Below are 15,333 nucleotides of genomic sequence, written 5' to 3'. Positions count from 1 at the left end.
AAGCAGCCCGGCCTGCTCTGTGGCCTGTCTGCCTAGAAAGGTCACCCCGGAAACTGCAGTAGGTGTCCATGACCATGTCCTCCCGGCTGCTTGTACTCGGCTCTCTTGTTACTTTTTTCCCTGGTCAGGCGATGTTATTGGCTGTCCTGTGTTCCATCTGCATGGCCCTAAGAGAGGGCCATCTGCAACCTCAGTTCCTGTGTCTCTGAACAGACCTCATTCCCCTGGACCAGCCCCAGCCAGCTGAGAACATTGATCTAGCTTGAGTTGAGCCTTTAAGACGTGAAGGGAGGCAGGACCCAGGTTCAGCATTTTGTGGATCAGGTGACTGAGGCCCAAGGACAGATGGCATCCTCTGCTCTGGATTAAAGGACTCAGTCCATGACACCTTAATTTTATTTATTTATCTATTTATTTACTTATTTTGAGGTAGGGTTTCTCTGTGTAGCCTTGACTGTCCTGGAACTTGCTCTGTAGACCTCTTGACCATGAACTTACAGAGACTCTTTTGACTCTGCGTCCCGAGTGCTGGGATTAACGTTCCTTCTTGCCTGTGTCCCAGTGATGCCTGCATTTGGCCTGCCCTCAAAGCTCTTGACTTGGTTTTAAGAAATATGAACCCGTGAGCGCGCTGGGGGTCAAGGCAGAAGGATCGTGAGTTATAGACTAACCTAAGCTATATACCCAGACCTTGTCTCAAAATAACATAAGGAAGATACAGGTTCCTAGACTCTGAGACTGACAGGCATGTACGAAGCAGTTCCAAGGAAACTGATGAAGCCCACCCAAGGAAGAGGAAGGGGCGGGTGGCTGGGCCCTACCTGCTATGTGCTCATGGTGCTCACAGAGGCCTATACATCCTCAATGAGCGTAGGATGTGGGAGGTACCCACCAGGAGGGCCAGGCCTGCTATCTTCTCAGTTCTGGGAACAGAAGGTTTAAGATGAGCTAACCTAGAATAAAAATGACAAACAGAATGCTTTGAAAAGATTTATTAAACCCAGGCTGGGTGGAGTCAGTGTGGATCAGGCCTCCATTCAGTACTGATCCCAAATAAGGTGTGGCTGAGTGGTCCCCATGAATGCTTGTGAAATGCTGGCTGCTTTTCATTAAAAGCAAAAACAAAACTGCAAAGTTTTGTTTAAATTTAATTTTTACTGGCTAGTTTCACCCTTATTTTTTAGAAATAAGATTTTAGTTCATTCCTATTTTTAGTTTTAGGTGGTTTGGTTTAAAGGAAAGGCTACTCCGTGTTTTGGCAGTAAATGAGAAACCCTTCCCACCCAAGTCACTCTCCGAAACAGGTGCTGCTGTCAGGGCCACTAAATAGGATCGGTGAGAAGCACATGTGTGTTCATTAGAAAACTACTTTTTTCTCGGGTATTGTCAATACCATGCTGACCTGGCTTGTGTCCAAGACAGCCTCCCTTTAAACGGATTTTTTAAATTAAATTTAATTAATTAAAATTTAATTTAAAATAATTAAAATTTAATTAGATTAATTTTAAATTCCATTTATTTGTTGGGCAGGGAGGGCACACTTATACCACTGGTGTGCATGTGGAGGGCAGAGGTCGTGTTGAGGGAGTCTGTTCTCTCCTTCCACCGTGTGAGTCTGGGAGCTCAAGTTCAGGTCAGGCTTGGTGGTGGGTACCTTTCCCTGCCGCGTCAAGGTGTTCCAAAGTTCTGACGGTAGGAGCTCTAGAGAGACTCCCATACTGCCAACCTGAAGGATGCTGCGTATCAGTGCTTATCTGTATGTTCCTGTCATAAGCATTTGAGTGTGATTATGTCTGGTTGCTTAGGGATTTTAACATCTTAGAACCCCTAGGTATGGATTATCTTATATCAGCTTCATGATTGGGTGCACAAGAGACACACGTGTGTCCCCCTACCACCCTCCCAGATAGGGACGCATGCTTTAGAGTACTTTGGCAACCCTAGGATAAATTCTACTCTTTTTTGGGTGTTGGGATCAGATTTTAAGTGACTGAGGTGTATGTGTGTATATAATCTGTACATATACAAGTGATTATGCTGACATCAATATTGGTAATTCTGGGGTGCATATCCAGGACCCCTGTAGTAAGAGCTCCGAGCTATGCCCCAGCCCTTCAGCATTGTTCTTAACGAGTAGGAGATGTAAATTATCCAGACAGTGACCTGTCGCGAGCCCTCTGCTCCCCATCTCTACGTGCAGTTTGGAGTTGCAAGTCAAGAGTTCTCGTGGGGCTATCCTCCTGTCAACAGGACATTGAGTTCTTTATTTCTGTAGCATTGTTGCCATTCAGGCACCAGATGCGTCCGCATCCTCTGAGTTCATTAAAAACTATCATTTGCCATACAAACCCAGTGTCAGGGGCACACAAACGGAAGCTGGGGTGTCTTCGTTTGTTGAAGCCTGATTTCTCTTAGGGTCCCATAATATGAATGTTATTAAAGGTCACATTTAAATTTTGATGGAAGTTTATGCTGCGTTGCAACACGTTATTAAAGATTGATAAACTGAAAACAATCCTACTGGCCTTTTTAAACACGGCATAGGTCAGCGTGTGTAGACTTAGGTGGCATGTGCCACGTTTGGGAAATGTGTGTAGTTGGGGAGTGCAGCTTTTAGATGACCCGTGACTGAGAGCATAGTGCTTAGAAACTGGTCCCAAGGAACATGGAGGGATCTGCTTGCTTGGGATGGTCTCGTCGAACAACCACCATGCTGTCCAGATGCCAGCAGCGTCCTCAACAGAGGCGCTGCTGGGCCATAACCGCTGAGCAACATGTGCTTATCAGCCAAGAGCAGTGCAGCCGTGGACAGTGAGGGCCTGCTCGTCCGCTGCAGCCGTGGACAGCGAGGGCCCTGCTCGTGTGCAGCAGCCATGGACAGCGAGGGCCCTGCTCGTCCGCTGCAGCCATGGACAGTGAGGGCCCTGTTCGTCCGCTGCAGCCATGGACCGCTGCAGCCGTGGACCGCTGCAGCCGTGGACCGCTGCAGCCGTGGACAGCGAGGGCCCTGCTCATCCGCTGCAGCCGTGGACAACGAGGGCCTGCTCGTCCGCTGCTCGGTTGCCCTTGTAGCACACCTTTCGCACACCTGTGCCAGTCTTGAGTATCAAGATTGTGGAGATGACACCGTGTATGAATCTCTGTATTTACGTTAATACTGACTTGGCACCTTTAGGGAGGACAATTTTGTTTGTTGTTTGTCTTTTGCTTTGTTTTTGTTGTGGGTTTTAGAGACAGTGTTTCTCTGTATAGCCTGGCTGTCCTGGAACTCTCTCTGTAGACCAGGTTAGCCTCCAACTCAAAGAGCTGCCTGCTTCTGCCTCCCAAATGATGGAATTAAAGGCATGCGACACCACTACCTGGCATATTTTAAATTTCTAATAAAGTGTTTCAAGTAGTTTTCAGAACGGTTGATATTAACTGTATATGTGTGCATAAATGTGTGTAATGTGGGTAGATGTGTATGTGTATGTATACCTGCTAAGGCCTGAAGTTGACGTCGGTAGTCTTCTAGATTGCTGTTCACTCTATTTATCGAGGCAGGGTCTCTCATGGAACTCCAAGCTCTCCAATTCCAGCTAGTCTGGGTACCAAACTCTGGTCCTCATACTTTCCTACCAAGCACTTTATCCACTGAGCCGTCCCCACTGCCCGCACAGCATCTTTTTATGGTAATTACTGGCTTTGGCTTCCGGAAATGACCTCTTCCCAGTGCCCTAAGTTTACAACGTCTTGGTCCGAAATGCTCTCTTCATCCAGCCTGCTCTTCCTGTATTGGTCACTGAAGAGTGATGACCTGGTGTTGGGATGTTTGTTTAGTTTATGTTCTCCTAATGTCACCTCCTTTAATTAAAAAAAGTGTTGTTATCAGGAAGTGACTCCTACTCTAAGTTTTAAAAATCATATTAAAATATAAAATGAAGTTTCTTTGCAGTAAATTCTAGTTCTTCAACTTGCAGATATGGGGAGGTGGTTGTGTTTTTTTTTGGTGGGGGGTTGGGGATTTTTGTTTTGTTGTTGTTGTTCTTGTTTGAATCTGGGGAATCTCTCCTATGTGCTAGAGAAGCCAGATAGCGAAGCTCTGGGCATCTGGGATGCGTCCTTTGGTTTGTCCAGTCTTTAACACGAGTGCAAACCTTTTGTTTTTCTCTCTTCCTTCTTGGTTTTGTTTTTATATTTTAGACAGTGTCTCACTGTGTAGCCTTGAGACCACACTGGCCTCAAACTGAGAGATCTGCCTGCCTCTGCCTCCCTAGCGCTAGGATTAAATGTCTGTGCTGCCACAGCTGGAGAGAAACCAGACAAATTCTGTTTCTACTGAAGGAACTTATGTCTGGTGCTTACTCTGTACTGGTGCATCCTGTATCTACTGAATTCTGAGCTCTTTGGGCTAAGTGCTGTCCTCATGACAGGGCCCCAGTGCTGGGAAGAGACCCCCTCTGACTGTCTGAATCACAGCTGATGTGTGCTGTGGTCTTTCCCTCTGGAAGGGTGAAAAGGAAGAGCCTCTGTGGTTTCCTATACTTAGTCAGCCTAGGTTTTCTCAAGGTGAAGTGTGAGAACTGTCTTTTTTTTTTCATTAAAAAATGTATACATATATCCATACACAGCCTGCATGTATGTGTGTGTCTGGTACCCATGGAGGTCAGAAAAGGGCATTAGGTCCTCTGGAACTAGAGTGACAGATAGTTGTGAACCATGATGTGGGTCCTGGGGAACTGAACCTGGGTTCTCTGTAAGAGCAACAAGTGCTCTTAACTGGTGAGCCATCTCTCCAGCTCCAGCTTGTTTAAAAATAAAAAAGCCCTAGTAGGGCGAGAGTAGAAGCATCTCAGGACTCGCTGGGATCACCTTAGTTCCCCATGAGCCTAGGCGAGGGTACCACTGATGCAGCTTCCACTGCCTTTCCTTACGTCTGTCGTGTGTGCCAGCATCCATAGACTGCACCAACTGCCTGTCCCAGTTTCAACTTTAGATGTTGTTTCCCTTTTATCTGCTTCATAATTAGCATCTTAAATGGCTGCGTGACGTTTTGTCCTCTTTGGTTTTGGTGTGTACTTGTTGCATCGTTTTTCTCAGTTCCTGATGCCCCCCAAACTATCAGATGTGTGGCCTCTCCTCCTGCCTCTACGTTTCACCTTGGTGCGAGCCTCCGGCTGGGACCTCAGGAATCCTACCTGCCTCAGCTGACTCTCATGGGGGTTTTAAGATTTTTGCAGACACGCGTGTGCTTTATTGAGGCAGTAAGGCTGCAATTGCTGAGACTTCAGTCAGATGTCCTCGTTTAAGATCTGTGGTTGGCATGAGGACAGATGTTAGAGAGGAGTGTGTGCAGCAGCCGCATGGCCAAGCAGCTCTAGGCTTAGGTGGGAGGTCGCGGAGGCCTCCAGGAAAAGAACGCACAGGGAGATTCAAGTTTCTCGTCCTGTTTTCCAGATCAACGTTCGGGTGACCACCATGGATGCCGAGCTGGAGTTTGCCATCCAGCCAAACACCACCGGGAAACAGCTTTTTGATCAGGTCAGTCTCCGACATTGGGGAGAAGCATGTGGGGGACCAACCCGTTGGTCTTCTAAGCAGATAGCGTGTTTTGTCACTCCGGGTAACCGATGAAAGGGGCCTTTGAGAAAGTAGAGCACAGTTTAGATCTCATCTGCTGTGACACACCCGTGACATTGGGTCTTTCTGTTAAGTAGCTGTTAGCTGATAACACTCACTGGATATTGGGGTTTATCATAGCAACACTGCCCCAAACACAGTTTTGTTTAATGGTTCAGCCCTCCCCAAAGTGGGCTAGAAAACGGTATCTTGTGTTGTTTAGCAGCTGCGAGTCATGTGTCAGCAAGCTTTTCGCAGAGGGGCCAGATAGTCACTGTTAGGTTCGAAGACTGAAGACTCCGTGGTCTGTGTCGTAACTGCTCATTCTTTCCTCTGTTGCAAAAGCAGCCACAAATCCATGAATTGTGAGCACAGTGGCCTTGTTCAGATAAAAGACGATGTGGGGTCCCGCATTTTAAAAGGGATTTCCAGACCTTAAAAAACAAACAAAAAACAAAAAACAGAACCCCATTCTTACCTTGTGGACCATACAGGTGGTCAGCAGGCCAGATGTGGCATCCGAGCCAAAACTGGCCACCTCTGCTTCATTTCGAACCCTCTTCTGCAGTTCAGACAGAGGCAGCTTTGCTAATGTGAGCACCGTGACAGGGGTGTGGTGGAGCCCATCCAACACCTGGAATGATTCTCAGGGTGTCAGCCCTGTGGTCCCCCTCACTTCTGTGAGGAAACAGAATAGCCTACATCTGTTTCTTAAGAAAACACTTCAGGTAGCTGGCTCCAAAAGGGAGTTTCACCGCAGAACACTTGGTTTTGGAAAGCAACTTTTCCAGAATGTTCTACATTACTCTCACATAGAATGGGGAGAAAGGGTACCTCTTGTTCCCATCTCTTGGTAGGTCTTGGAAAACCCTCCTTGCCTCTTTGTTCTCTGCCCAATTTCATAGACCAATTTCATGGGCCCAGACAATGGTGAGGGATGCGCCAAAGATACCAACTCACCCTTGGCATCCAGGCCCTCAGCGGGGTCTGCTCAGGCTTTGCTGGAGGTGGCAAGGCAAGCGCATCCATGTTCCCGTGCCTGCTGAAGCTTGAGGTGAATGGCAGAGATCAATGAAAGCAAACTCTCGAGAGCAGACAAGGGTCTGGGTCCCAAGGCCAGAGCTTGCTGTCTCTAGTAGCCCCACTGCCATAGTGGGTGGCCCTCTGCATTCAAGGTTCTAACCTGAAATTGAGCGCTGGTGCTGGGAAGGCCTGGGAAGGGAATTTCAGCACCACTGCCCATTCCCGGGCCAGCCTTTTCTGAAAAGTGAGCACAGGGTAGTGCCAGGTGGCTCTACCTGCGGCAGAACCCTGGGTGCCAGGGCGTGCCCAGACCTGTTCCACAGGGCTGGCGGCCAGTCACCATTGTTTGGAAGGTGTTCTCTTCTAGTGAGATTTAAGATACTTTCTGCTCCGGGGTGAGGCTAGATTAAGGATGAAATCCAAAGGTCACCCCTGAAACTTTCCCAGAGGAAGCTGGACACAGCCACTAAGTGCCGTGTGGCACCATGTCCAGGACCTTAGCCTGATCAGTGCTGGCTCTCGAACATTACTCTTCCTTACTGGCAAATGGGTGGTGGCGCCACCAGCAACATTGCTTCCAGAGCATAGCAGGAAACTATAGTACGAGGGAAAAATGAGACTACAGTCACAGATCCGAGGAAGGAGGCTTGTCCCAGAACCAGACCCTCCAGCCTGATGGAAAGAGATCATGGGCATGCCAGCGCCCCCGTGACAGCGCCCTGAGACATCACTCCACCATCCTGCCGCTGCAGCAGCCTCTTCCCTCACAGTCCAGGCTGCAGCATGTCACTGGACTAGCTGGAGCTCCATGTAGAGCAAGAACTGGCATTGGATGCTCTGTAGGGACAGGAGGCATGGGACACAGCACTTCAGCTGCTGCTTGGCTGACTGAATCAGGCACCCCTGCCCTTGTGTCTTAAAGTTTGTCATTCAAACCTGTCCCAAAGCAGAGGTGAGGGTCAGCCCCCAAGCTTCTTTGGGTGAAGCTGAGAGGTGAATCACAGGACCTTGAAGGCAGTGGAAATAACGATTTTGTGGGAGAGTGGGATTCCGCTATGGGAGGACCATGGTTTCAGAATATACCTAGGGAAAGTGTTTAACCTGCCCTTGGGGGAAGCCCATCCTTTAAAATAAAACCGCAGAAGTCCATTCATTGAGGACAGTAAGGAGGGAGTGTCAAGGCAGGGCAACGGGGCAGCTTTTCACTGAAGTGTTGGCCTTGGCTACAGGGGATGCTTGCAGATTGACTCAGCCATCCACACAAATGCAGGAGAGGACTCAGTGGTGGCCTTGGCAGTCAGTGGAAGCCTAGAGCCCTGGAGAGGGAGGTCAAATGGACAGGAAGTTCTCACTAGCTGCACAGGACCAGGCTGAGGTTGCAGTTGGGCGGATGAACTGGAAAGGGTGGATTGGAGCCAACACCCACTTGCTATGTGTGGAGGACTTTGTTGTGCAGCCCGCGTCACCTCGGATGATAAGGCACTGGTTTGTGCAGAGTAGGAAGTTGGCAGGGGTGAGTCCTCTGCACTCAGCACGAGGGCATGGGCTTCACGAAGTCCTGGGGGCAGAGTGTGTAGAGCAAGCCAAGTTTCCCTCACACCATCCCTGATAGAGTCTCGGGGTGGTGTATTGCCACTGTTGTGTGGGGTGCACGAGCAGGGCGGCCCATGACTGTTCATAAGCAGAGATTCTGTTGGTAGCAAGCGTTTGTCCCTCTACAGATGAACATGCCAGGCGACCAGGGTTCCTCATTGCCCTGTGTGTATGGTTTCTCTTTTTAGGGAAGATGAGGCATTTCACAATGTAACCTGTGGTGGTCCCTTACTCACACCCTTCTTGCCATGCACCCCTGAAAGCTGGGATCTGGTGTGTACCATCAACACCTGGCTTCCTATGTGGTTTCTGGTGTATTCAGTCCATCTAGTCTAGCGTGTCGCTTGTAGCTCACAGGAACTCTTAGAAGGACAGGTTTAATGTTTCCTGTCGTGGCGTTTAAAACTACAACATCTAAGGTTTAGGACTTAGCTCTCTTATGTGTGTGGGTGTGAGTATGTGTGTCTGTGTGTCACTTATGCGTTGACATGACATGTGGGTCAGAGGTTGTGCTCGAGACTGCCTGTTTGTTGTACCAGTCAGAGTCGCGGTCTCTGGGGATTGCTGAGCACATGGCGGGGGCACCCACTGGCTGGCATTGCCTGTGTGAGGGTGTTTCTCATGGTGGGCCTCTCGTGCTCCCACAGGTGGTAAAGACGATTGGCCTCCGTGAAGTGTGGTACTTTGGTCTCCAGTATGTGGACAATAAAGGATTTCCTACCTGGTTGAAACTTGATAAAAAGGTAAGTTGGAATTAACCATTTGCAGGCTATTAGTTAACTGGGATCTGATCCACTCTCTGAGCATCAAAACCAGAATGCCTCAACCAGGTCTGCTGTGGGAGCTCCTTCCCTCCGTCAGCTAGCAGGCATAGACCCAGCGTATGTCTTTGCCTTTTTGTTCCTTGTTATTTGTGTAAAGACTTTTATAGACAGAGGGGCTGCAAGCTTCCAGGAAGGGAGAATCAGATCTTGGCACTCTTCCCCTGAGTCCCTGTTGGGGCAGGTAATGGCTAACTGCCTGTGGCCTTATCCCCCCCCCCCCGCCCCATGAGATTAGTCTAGAAATCATGAGTCACCTACCGTGTTGTCAGAACCTGCTGCTCTGTTTGAGTCTGCAGTAAATTATCTTCTAGCTCCGCAAATGTGGCAGCCTCGCCGAGAGTAATGAAAGCTGAGTGTGTTCTCTTCAGACCCTTGCAGGCTGTGCTGCTTTTCCTCCGCCTCGTTTCCCGGGTCACTGCAAGGAGGGCGAGAGGGGTCAGTTCATGGCCCAGGCACAGGCTGCCTCGAGGGCCGGTCCGAGCCTGAGGACATGGGGTCATTCCTAAGTGAGTTCTTTGGGACCCATAGCACTGTCCCAAGAAATGGCAGAGGGACGAGTGGTCCTGCAGCCTCGTAGCTGGGTCTCCAGCAGAGAGCCAAGATGCTTTAGGCTGACATCACATGCTACAGTGATGGATTTTGGGGCCAGGGATGTGCTGGATTGGTAGAATGCTTCCCTGGCATGCACGAAGCCCTGTATAAACCAGGCATGGTGGGTCGTGCCTGTAATCCCAGGTCTCAGGAGGCAGAGGCAGGAGTATCAAACTCAGGATCATCCTCCATAATGCAGCAAGTCTGAAGCAGGCCCGGGACACTCTCAAATGATAAGAACAATACTTATATAATAGCGTTTGAATCCCTGGTGTTCAGGAATGGGCTGGCGTTGGTACTGAGAACTGCCTTCTGTCACATAGGTATCTGCACAAGAGGTTCGGAAGGAGAACCCCGTCCAGTTCAAATTCCGGGCCAAGTTCTACCCCGAGGATGTGGCGGAGGAGCTCATCCAGGACATCACGCAGAAGCTGTTCTTCCTCCAGGTCAAGGAGGGCATCCTCAGCGATGAGATCTACTGCCCCCCGGAGACAGCCGTGCTCCTGGGCTCCTATGCCGTGCAGGCCAAGTTTGGAGATTATAACAAGGAAATGCACAAGTCTGGGTACCTTAGCTCTGAGCGACTGATCCCCCAGAGGTGAGCCTAGGCAGAGGGAGTGCTGTCATGGTCACTTAGGCTGGGAGGCTGGTTCTTTCCTAAGTGTTCTGAGCCAGCCGGCTCCTCTGATGATTAACTGAGACACAGCAGGGTTACCGTGTCCCTTCCTCCTGTGTCTGATGGCCAGGCCCCCTTCTGACCTGCCTGCTTAGCTCTGCCTGGTATACCTGGCCTCTGGCAAGTCTGCCCTTCCTCACTGCTGACAAAATATGACCCCTTTTGGAAGAAAAGTCATTTAAAATACTGTAAAAAAGCCTACAGTGGGATTGGGTTCTTTGAAAGGCCGAATCTTCAGGCTTATGCTCAAGAAAGAAAACCAGAAAGTAGAAACAAAAACTCCACGTGATTGTCTCATTCAAAAGAACAGTAAGGGGTGAATGCCCGTAGGAAGTGGCCTCTTGGCTCACATGCCATGGCCCTCGAGGTGACAGTCCTGCAACTCTCCTTTTGAAACCTAGAGTCATGGACCAGCACAAGCTCACCAGGGACCAGTGGGAGGACCGGATCCAGGTGTGGCACGCAGAACACCGCGGGATGCTCAAGTAAGTGCGCCGTTTTCCGCTCCCCTTTTCATGGGACTCCAAAGAGGTCAGCATTTGGCCTTTGGGCTTGGTGATGCACAGCACAGACAACTGGGGTTCCCTTGCGGGGAAGAAATTTTAGAGTTTTGTTTTTTTAAACAAGGCCTGGTGTTCTTGCCTGGGGAAAGAAGCAACTCAGTTTAAGCCTCAGATGCTAGCTCCATTCATCCCTTCAGAGGAAAATCCTGTAGTCGGCACTCGTTTAGCTGAGGGGAGCATCGGTCTCAGTGGAATGGGGTTTCTGCCTCTTAGCAGGGATGCAAGTTCACTTGCTTTTATTAAAGGTATTGCCTTCACTACACATAATGTAAACATGGGCCCCGGGTGAGAACGGCCGTGGAGCTTGAGGGACAGAGGCTTGGAGGCTTTAGGGTGCTCAGATGAAGATCCCAGTCCCTGCTCCTGGCCGTATGCACAGCCCTCACTACTTTCTTGCAGTGTGGGACTCGGAAACTATGCGTTACAGAGCCCTTGAGTGGCCAAGAGCCTTTGGGAGTCCTTTGTTGGGATCTCTGGCCATTCTGTGAATGCAAGAAACAGGGTTACCCTAGCAAGAGAATAAAAAAAAAAAAAAATCTGTGTCCTTAGAAACCAGAGCAAATCAGTTAGCTCTCCTTGAATGTGCAGAGCAGATAAGTTTCAGCTCTCAGGATAGCACAGGCCCTTGTCAGGGAGCTGCTTGCAGGCCTAGCCCATCCCTACTGCCTAGCTGCCTTTGGTTGCTCCAGGCCTTGCCTGCCTGTAAGCCATGCCCCCGCTCTACTTTGCTGGCCTTTATTCCCAGCATCTGCAGAGGCTTGTGTGTTTGGGTGTGATTATTGCTAACCACAGAGCCTATGTCTCCTTCCCATTAGGGACAGCGCTATGCTAGAATATCTGAAGATTGCCCAGGACCTGGAAATGTACGGGATCAACTATTTCGAGATCAAAAATAAAAAAGGAACAGACCTTTGGCTTGGAGTCGATGCCCTTGGACTTAATATTTATGAGAAAGATGACAAGTGAGTTGAACTTGATCATGAAATTGATCATTGATTTTAACTGTGTGGGGGTAGCAGGCCTGCAAAACCAAGGAAGTGCTAGGTGTGTGTGTGCGTGCGCGTGTATGCTCATGTGCATGCGCACATATATGTGTGTGCATCTGTGTGTGTGTGTGGAGGGGGGGGTGTCAAACAGTGCGGTAACTTGGTGACCAGAAGTCAGTTGTACTTCCGGTTTGTTCTGCAGCACGTGGAGTCTGTGGCAAGGGAAGGCCCAGAGTGCACCAACCTTAGGCCCCTGAGCCCTGTGAAGCAGAGTGTAGCTAGCTTCTAGAAGACTTTCCCCCTCCACAGCTATTCCTAGGCTGTTGCCTAGCCAGGGTGGACTCCTGGCTCAAGGCTTGTGCTAATCCAACCAGGAATGTTGGTAATGCCAGCAGACACTCCAGGAGTCTGTAAGCAGCAGCAGCCTGCGTGTAGGAACGATTAGCTAAATCCCCTGAGCCATCAGAAGGTGTCTAATTGCTTCACAGCCATGTGCAAGGTCTGCGAGCAGACTCATAGGAAGAGAGCCGCCCGGCGCCAGGAGTCTCCAGTCAGCCGCAGGGGTTCGCCCCACCAGGGGAAATCAGCCACTTTAGCAAAGGTTGCCTGAGCGCAGAAGCTGGGCTCTGGCTGAGAAGTTTGAGACAGGAGTGTGCCCTGGGTCTTGATGTCCTGTTTGGGGGTTTTACTTGTGAAACAGAAGCCTGGAGCCCTGAGGTGCAGCCAAGCCCTGTGAAGTGTGTCAGGATGTGTCGGCTCTCCCTCATCTCACCCTGCCGCCGTGGTCACTGTGCATGGCTCTGCTGGTAATAAATGACATGCACATAAAGAATACAGCTAGTGACCAGGCATGGTGGCACATGCCATTAATCCAGCATTCAGGAGGCAGAGGCAGGCAGAGCCCTGTGAATTCAAGGCCAGCAAGGGCTACACAGTGAGACTCTGTCTAAAATATAAATAAAGTAACCCATTCAGAACATCCCAGGAACCCTGAACCCTTGGAGAACCTAGAAGCGGGCTGTGGAGTGCTTAGTACTTGCTCCTGCATATGTGTGTTTGATGCAGTGTTGGTAGAGGAGCAAGGGCAGTCTGAGCCACAGGCGACAGGTGCTCTCGGCCCACAGGCCCTCCTCCGAGCCAGGACTAGAGGCTGGGGGCTCTGAGGCACCCCCATGCCGAAAAGCCGGGCCTGGGGTCAGAAAGTGAGCACCCGGCCCTGGCCATTGTGGAAATGCCTGTGATAAGCTGCCTCTGCCTTTTAACTCTGTTTGTGAATGGCCAGATTTTGTAACAAGCCCTGGCAAGGGCTGTCCAAACAGGTTTTTCCAGCTGTAAGAAACAGCCTTGGGCAGGAACTTGCTGATGTCAGCCTGTAACCACCCTAGCCCACAGAAATGTTGCCTTTTTTCCCCCAAGTAAAATTTGAACTGTGCCCTACTGGGTCCCCCACCCACCCCCAGACTCCCTCCCATTCAGCAGCCAATGCAATTCCCCTGGTGGCATCACTGTGACTTCTAAAGAAAGCACACCCTCTCTGCAGAGGAAAAGCATTGAGGTTGAGACCGAATCGGTTAACAGCCAGGTTTTCTCCTGTTTGCAGTAGCTACAGGAGATTGTTCCCAGCTCCAAGGGACCAGAGCTCAAGGCCCTGAGTATTGAATTGCATCCTTCACCAATAGAACTAATGGTAGGGATTGGATATTCTTGATACATTGTTAATAGGGCAATTTGATACACAAATAAACAGATATATCTTTATCATAGTCTTTTTTAAATTAAATGGGCTCTGGCTGGGAAATGTCTCCCAGGGACCCCCTTTTCATGGTGTATGCCATAGAACAGTGGGAGCTTAGGTACTGAAAGCATGTGTGTGTCCCCCTTCTTTAATCCTTGGCTCTGAAGGAGGGGGGATAGGCAAGCACCACCCCACAATGGGTAATAGGCTCAGAAGTCCAACTGAGCCGGACTGTAATTGCTCTTGGCATTCCCCTACCAAAGCTCTCCTGACACAGAAATCAGTAAAAACTAAGGACACTGAGGCGTCACCACGTCAAGCTGCCGAACTCCAAAGACTGGGTCCCGGAGGAACTTGTGGACTGGTGGGGACATCACTCCCTCCGTCCGCGTGGTCACTGAGGGCGACTTCACAAGTGTGCTGTTCTCTGCTGGCAGCACCCTAGCCTGGAGCTGGTGTGTCTCACCGTGAGTTACGGCATCTGTACTTGTCCCAAGAAATGAAAACCAAGATCATGTACTACGTTTTGTTATTGCAGTAGGTTTTGATAGAAAATTTAAGGATAGTAAAATGAAGGTTTGTGTTTATTTGCCGACTTTTGACAAATGTGCCTGGAAAAATCCCAAATCGTATCAAGACTTAGAGTATTTATTATCTCAGCTGGGCCCTTGTGGTGCACACCTTCAATCCCAGCACTTGGGAGGCGGAGGCAGGTGGATCTCTGAATTTGAGGCCAGCCTGGTCTACAGAACAAGTTCCAGAACAGCATGAGCTACACAGAGAAACCCTGTCCCAACCTCCACTCCCCCCACCAAAAAAAAAGAATATCTCCATTGCTGCTGGTTTTGGATTTAAAAAGTTTTAAATATCCTTAAAAAATTATTTTCAACTTAAGTTTAAAATAGCACAAAGAATTTCCCTATTTCTTTTACCTTTGACCCAGCTTCCCACAAGGGTGACCACTAGGAAGCTGGTGCTCACGCGGAGCGGTGCGCTCTGTGGGTCTCATTTCCATGTGTTGTACCAGCAGCTGGTTTCTGCTTCTGACACCCAGCCAGCATTAGCACCGTCCTCGTTGTCTCTGGCTCTTGAGCGCTGCTGGCCTGGACTTTCCACTGACTTTCTAAAGCCTTCAGCTTCTCAGGGCCTGCGGTTTGCTCACATCAGATTGGAGTTTTGCCCTTTGGGTGAGAATCCCATAGAAGGGCCTTGAGGCCTCCCACAAAGAGCAATAGGTGGTGTCCGTGGGTCCAGCCCTCAGTGGGTGAGTCCGTGCTAGCCAGGAGCCTCCACTGTCGTGTCCTTCTCATTGGAGTTGGCAGTATATTTTAGGGAGATTCCGTGAGACTGAGCTTACTGACATGGACTCTTTGACATTCTGCTATTGATTCTCATGTTCGTGGGCAAAACCTTCATGAGATTATTTCTGTGTTAAGAAATGGTGATCTGGGGGAGGGGGCGGGCAATGTCACACACATACACATAGCTTGAAGGAGCCAGTTTCTTTCTTCCATTTACTCGGCTCTGTATTATAATGAAGTGCAGGTGTTTGTTAGTGGTAATGTTTTTCATTTTGTTACTCAGGCTGTTTGAGATCCAGCTTGTAGGGGACCTGGGCATTGGTACCTGCGTCCTTTCCAAGTAACCCCATTGTGCTGAGGGTGTCCCTAGCCTCTCACATCTCAAGATGCCTCAGTCTGGTCCTGTGTGTGCCCAGCATCCAGCCATCTGCAGATACCTCTGT

The 15,333-nt window shown here is 49.7% G+C and overlaps 1 protein-coding gene across 1 annotated transcript in view; it reads left to right on the top strand.

Annotated features, from left to right (window-relative positions):
• Positions 1-15,333, top strand: part of Ezr (ezrin) — a 42,656-nt gene that overhangs the window by 16,539 nt on the left and 10,784 nt on the right. Inside the window, exons 2-6 of the mRNA XM_085687684.2 lie at positions 5,437-5,520; positions 8,862-8,957; positions 9,953-10,227; positions 10,707-10,790; positions 11,684-11,830. Of these exons, the coding sequence (XP_085543810.1) occupies positions 5,437-5,520; positions 8,862-8,957; positions 9,953-10,227; positions 10,707-10,790; positions 11,684-11,830 (686 nt within the window). The remainder of the gene's footprint in view (positions 1-5,436; positions 5,521-8,861; positions 8,958-9,952; positions 10,228-10,706; positions 10,791-11,683; positions 11,831-15,333) is intronic.

Source organism: Myodes glareolus, chromosome 1 (genome assembly GCF_982192425.1).
Source record: "Myodes glareolus chromosome 1, mMyoGla1.1, whole genome shotgun sequence".
NCBI classification, from domain to species: Eukaryota; Metazoa; Chordata; class Mammalia; order Rodentia; family Cricetidae; genus Myodes; species Myodes glareolus.
The sequence above is the reverse complement of the archived record's forward strand: the minus strand, read 5'-3'. Positions and strand labels throughout refer to the sequence as shown.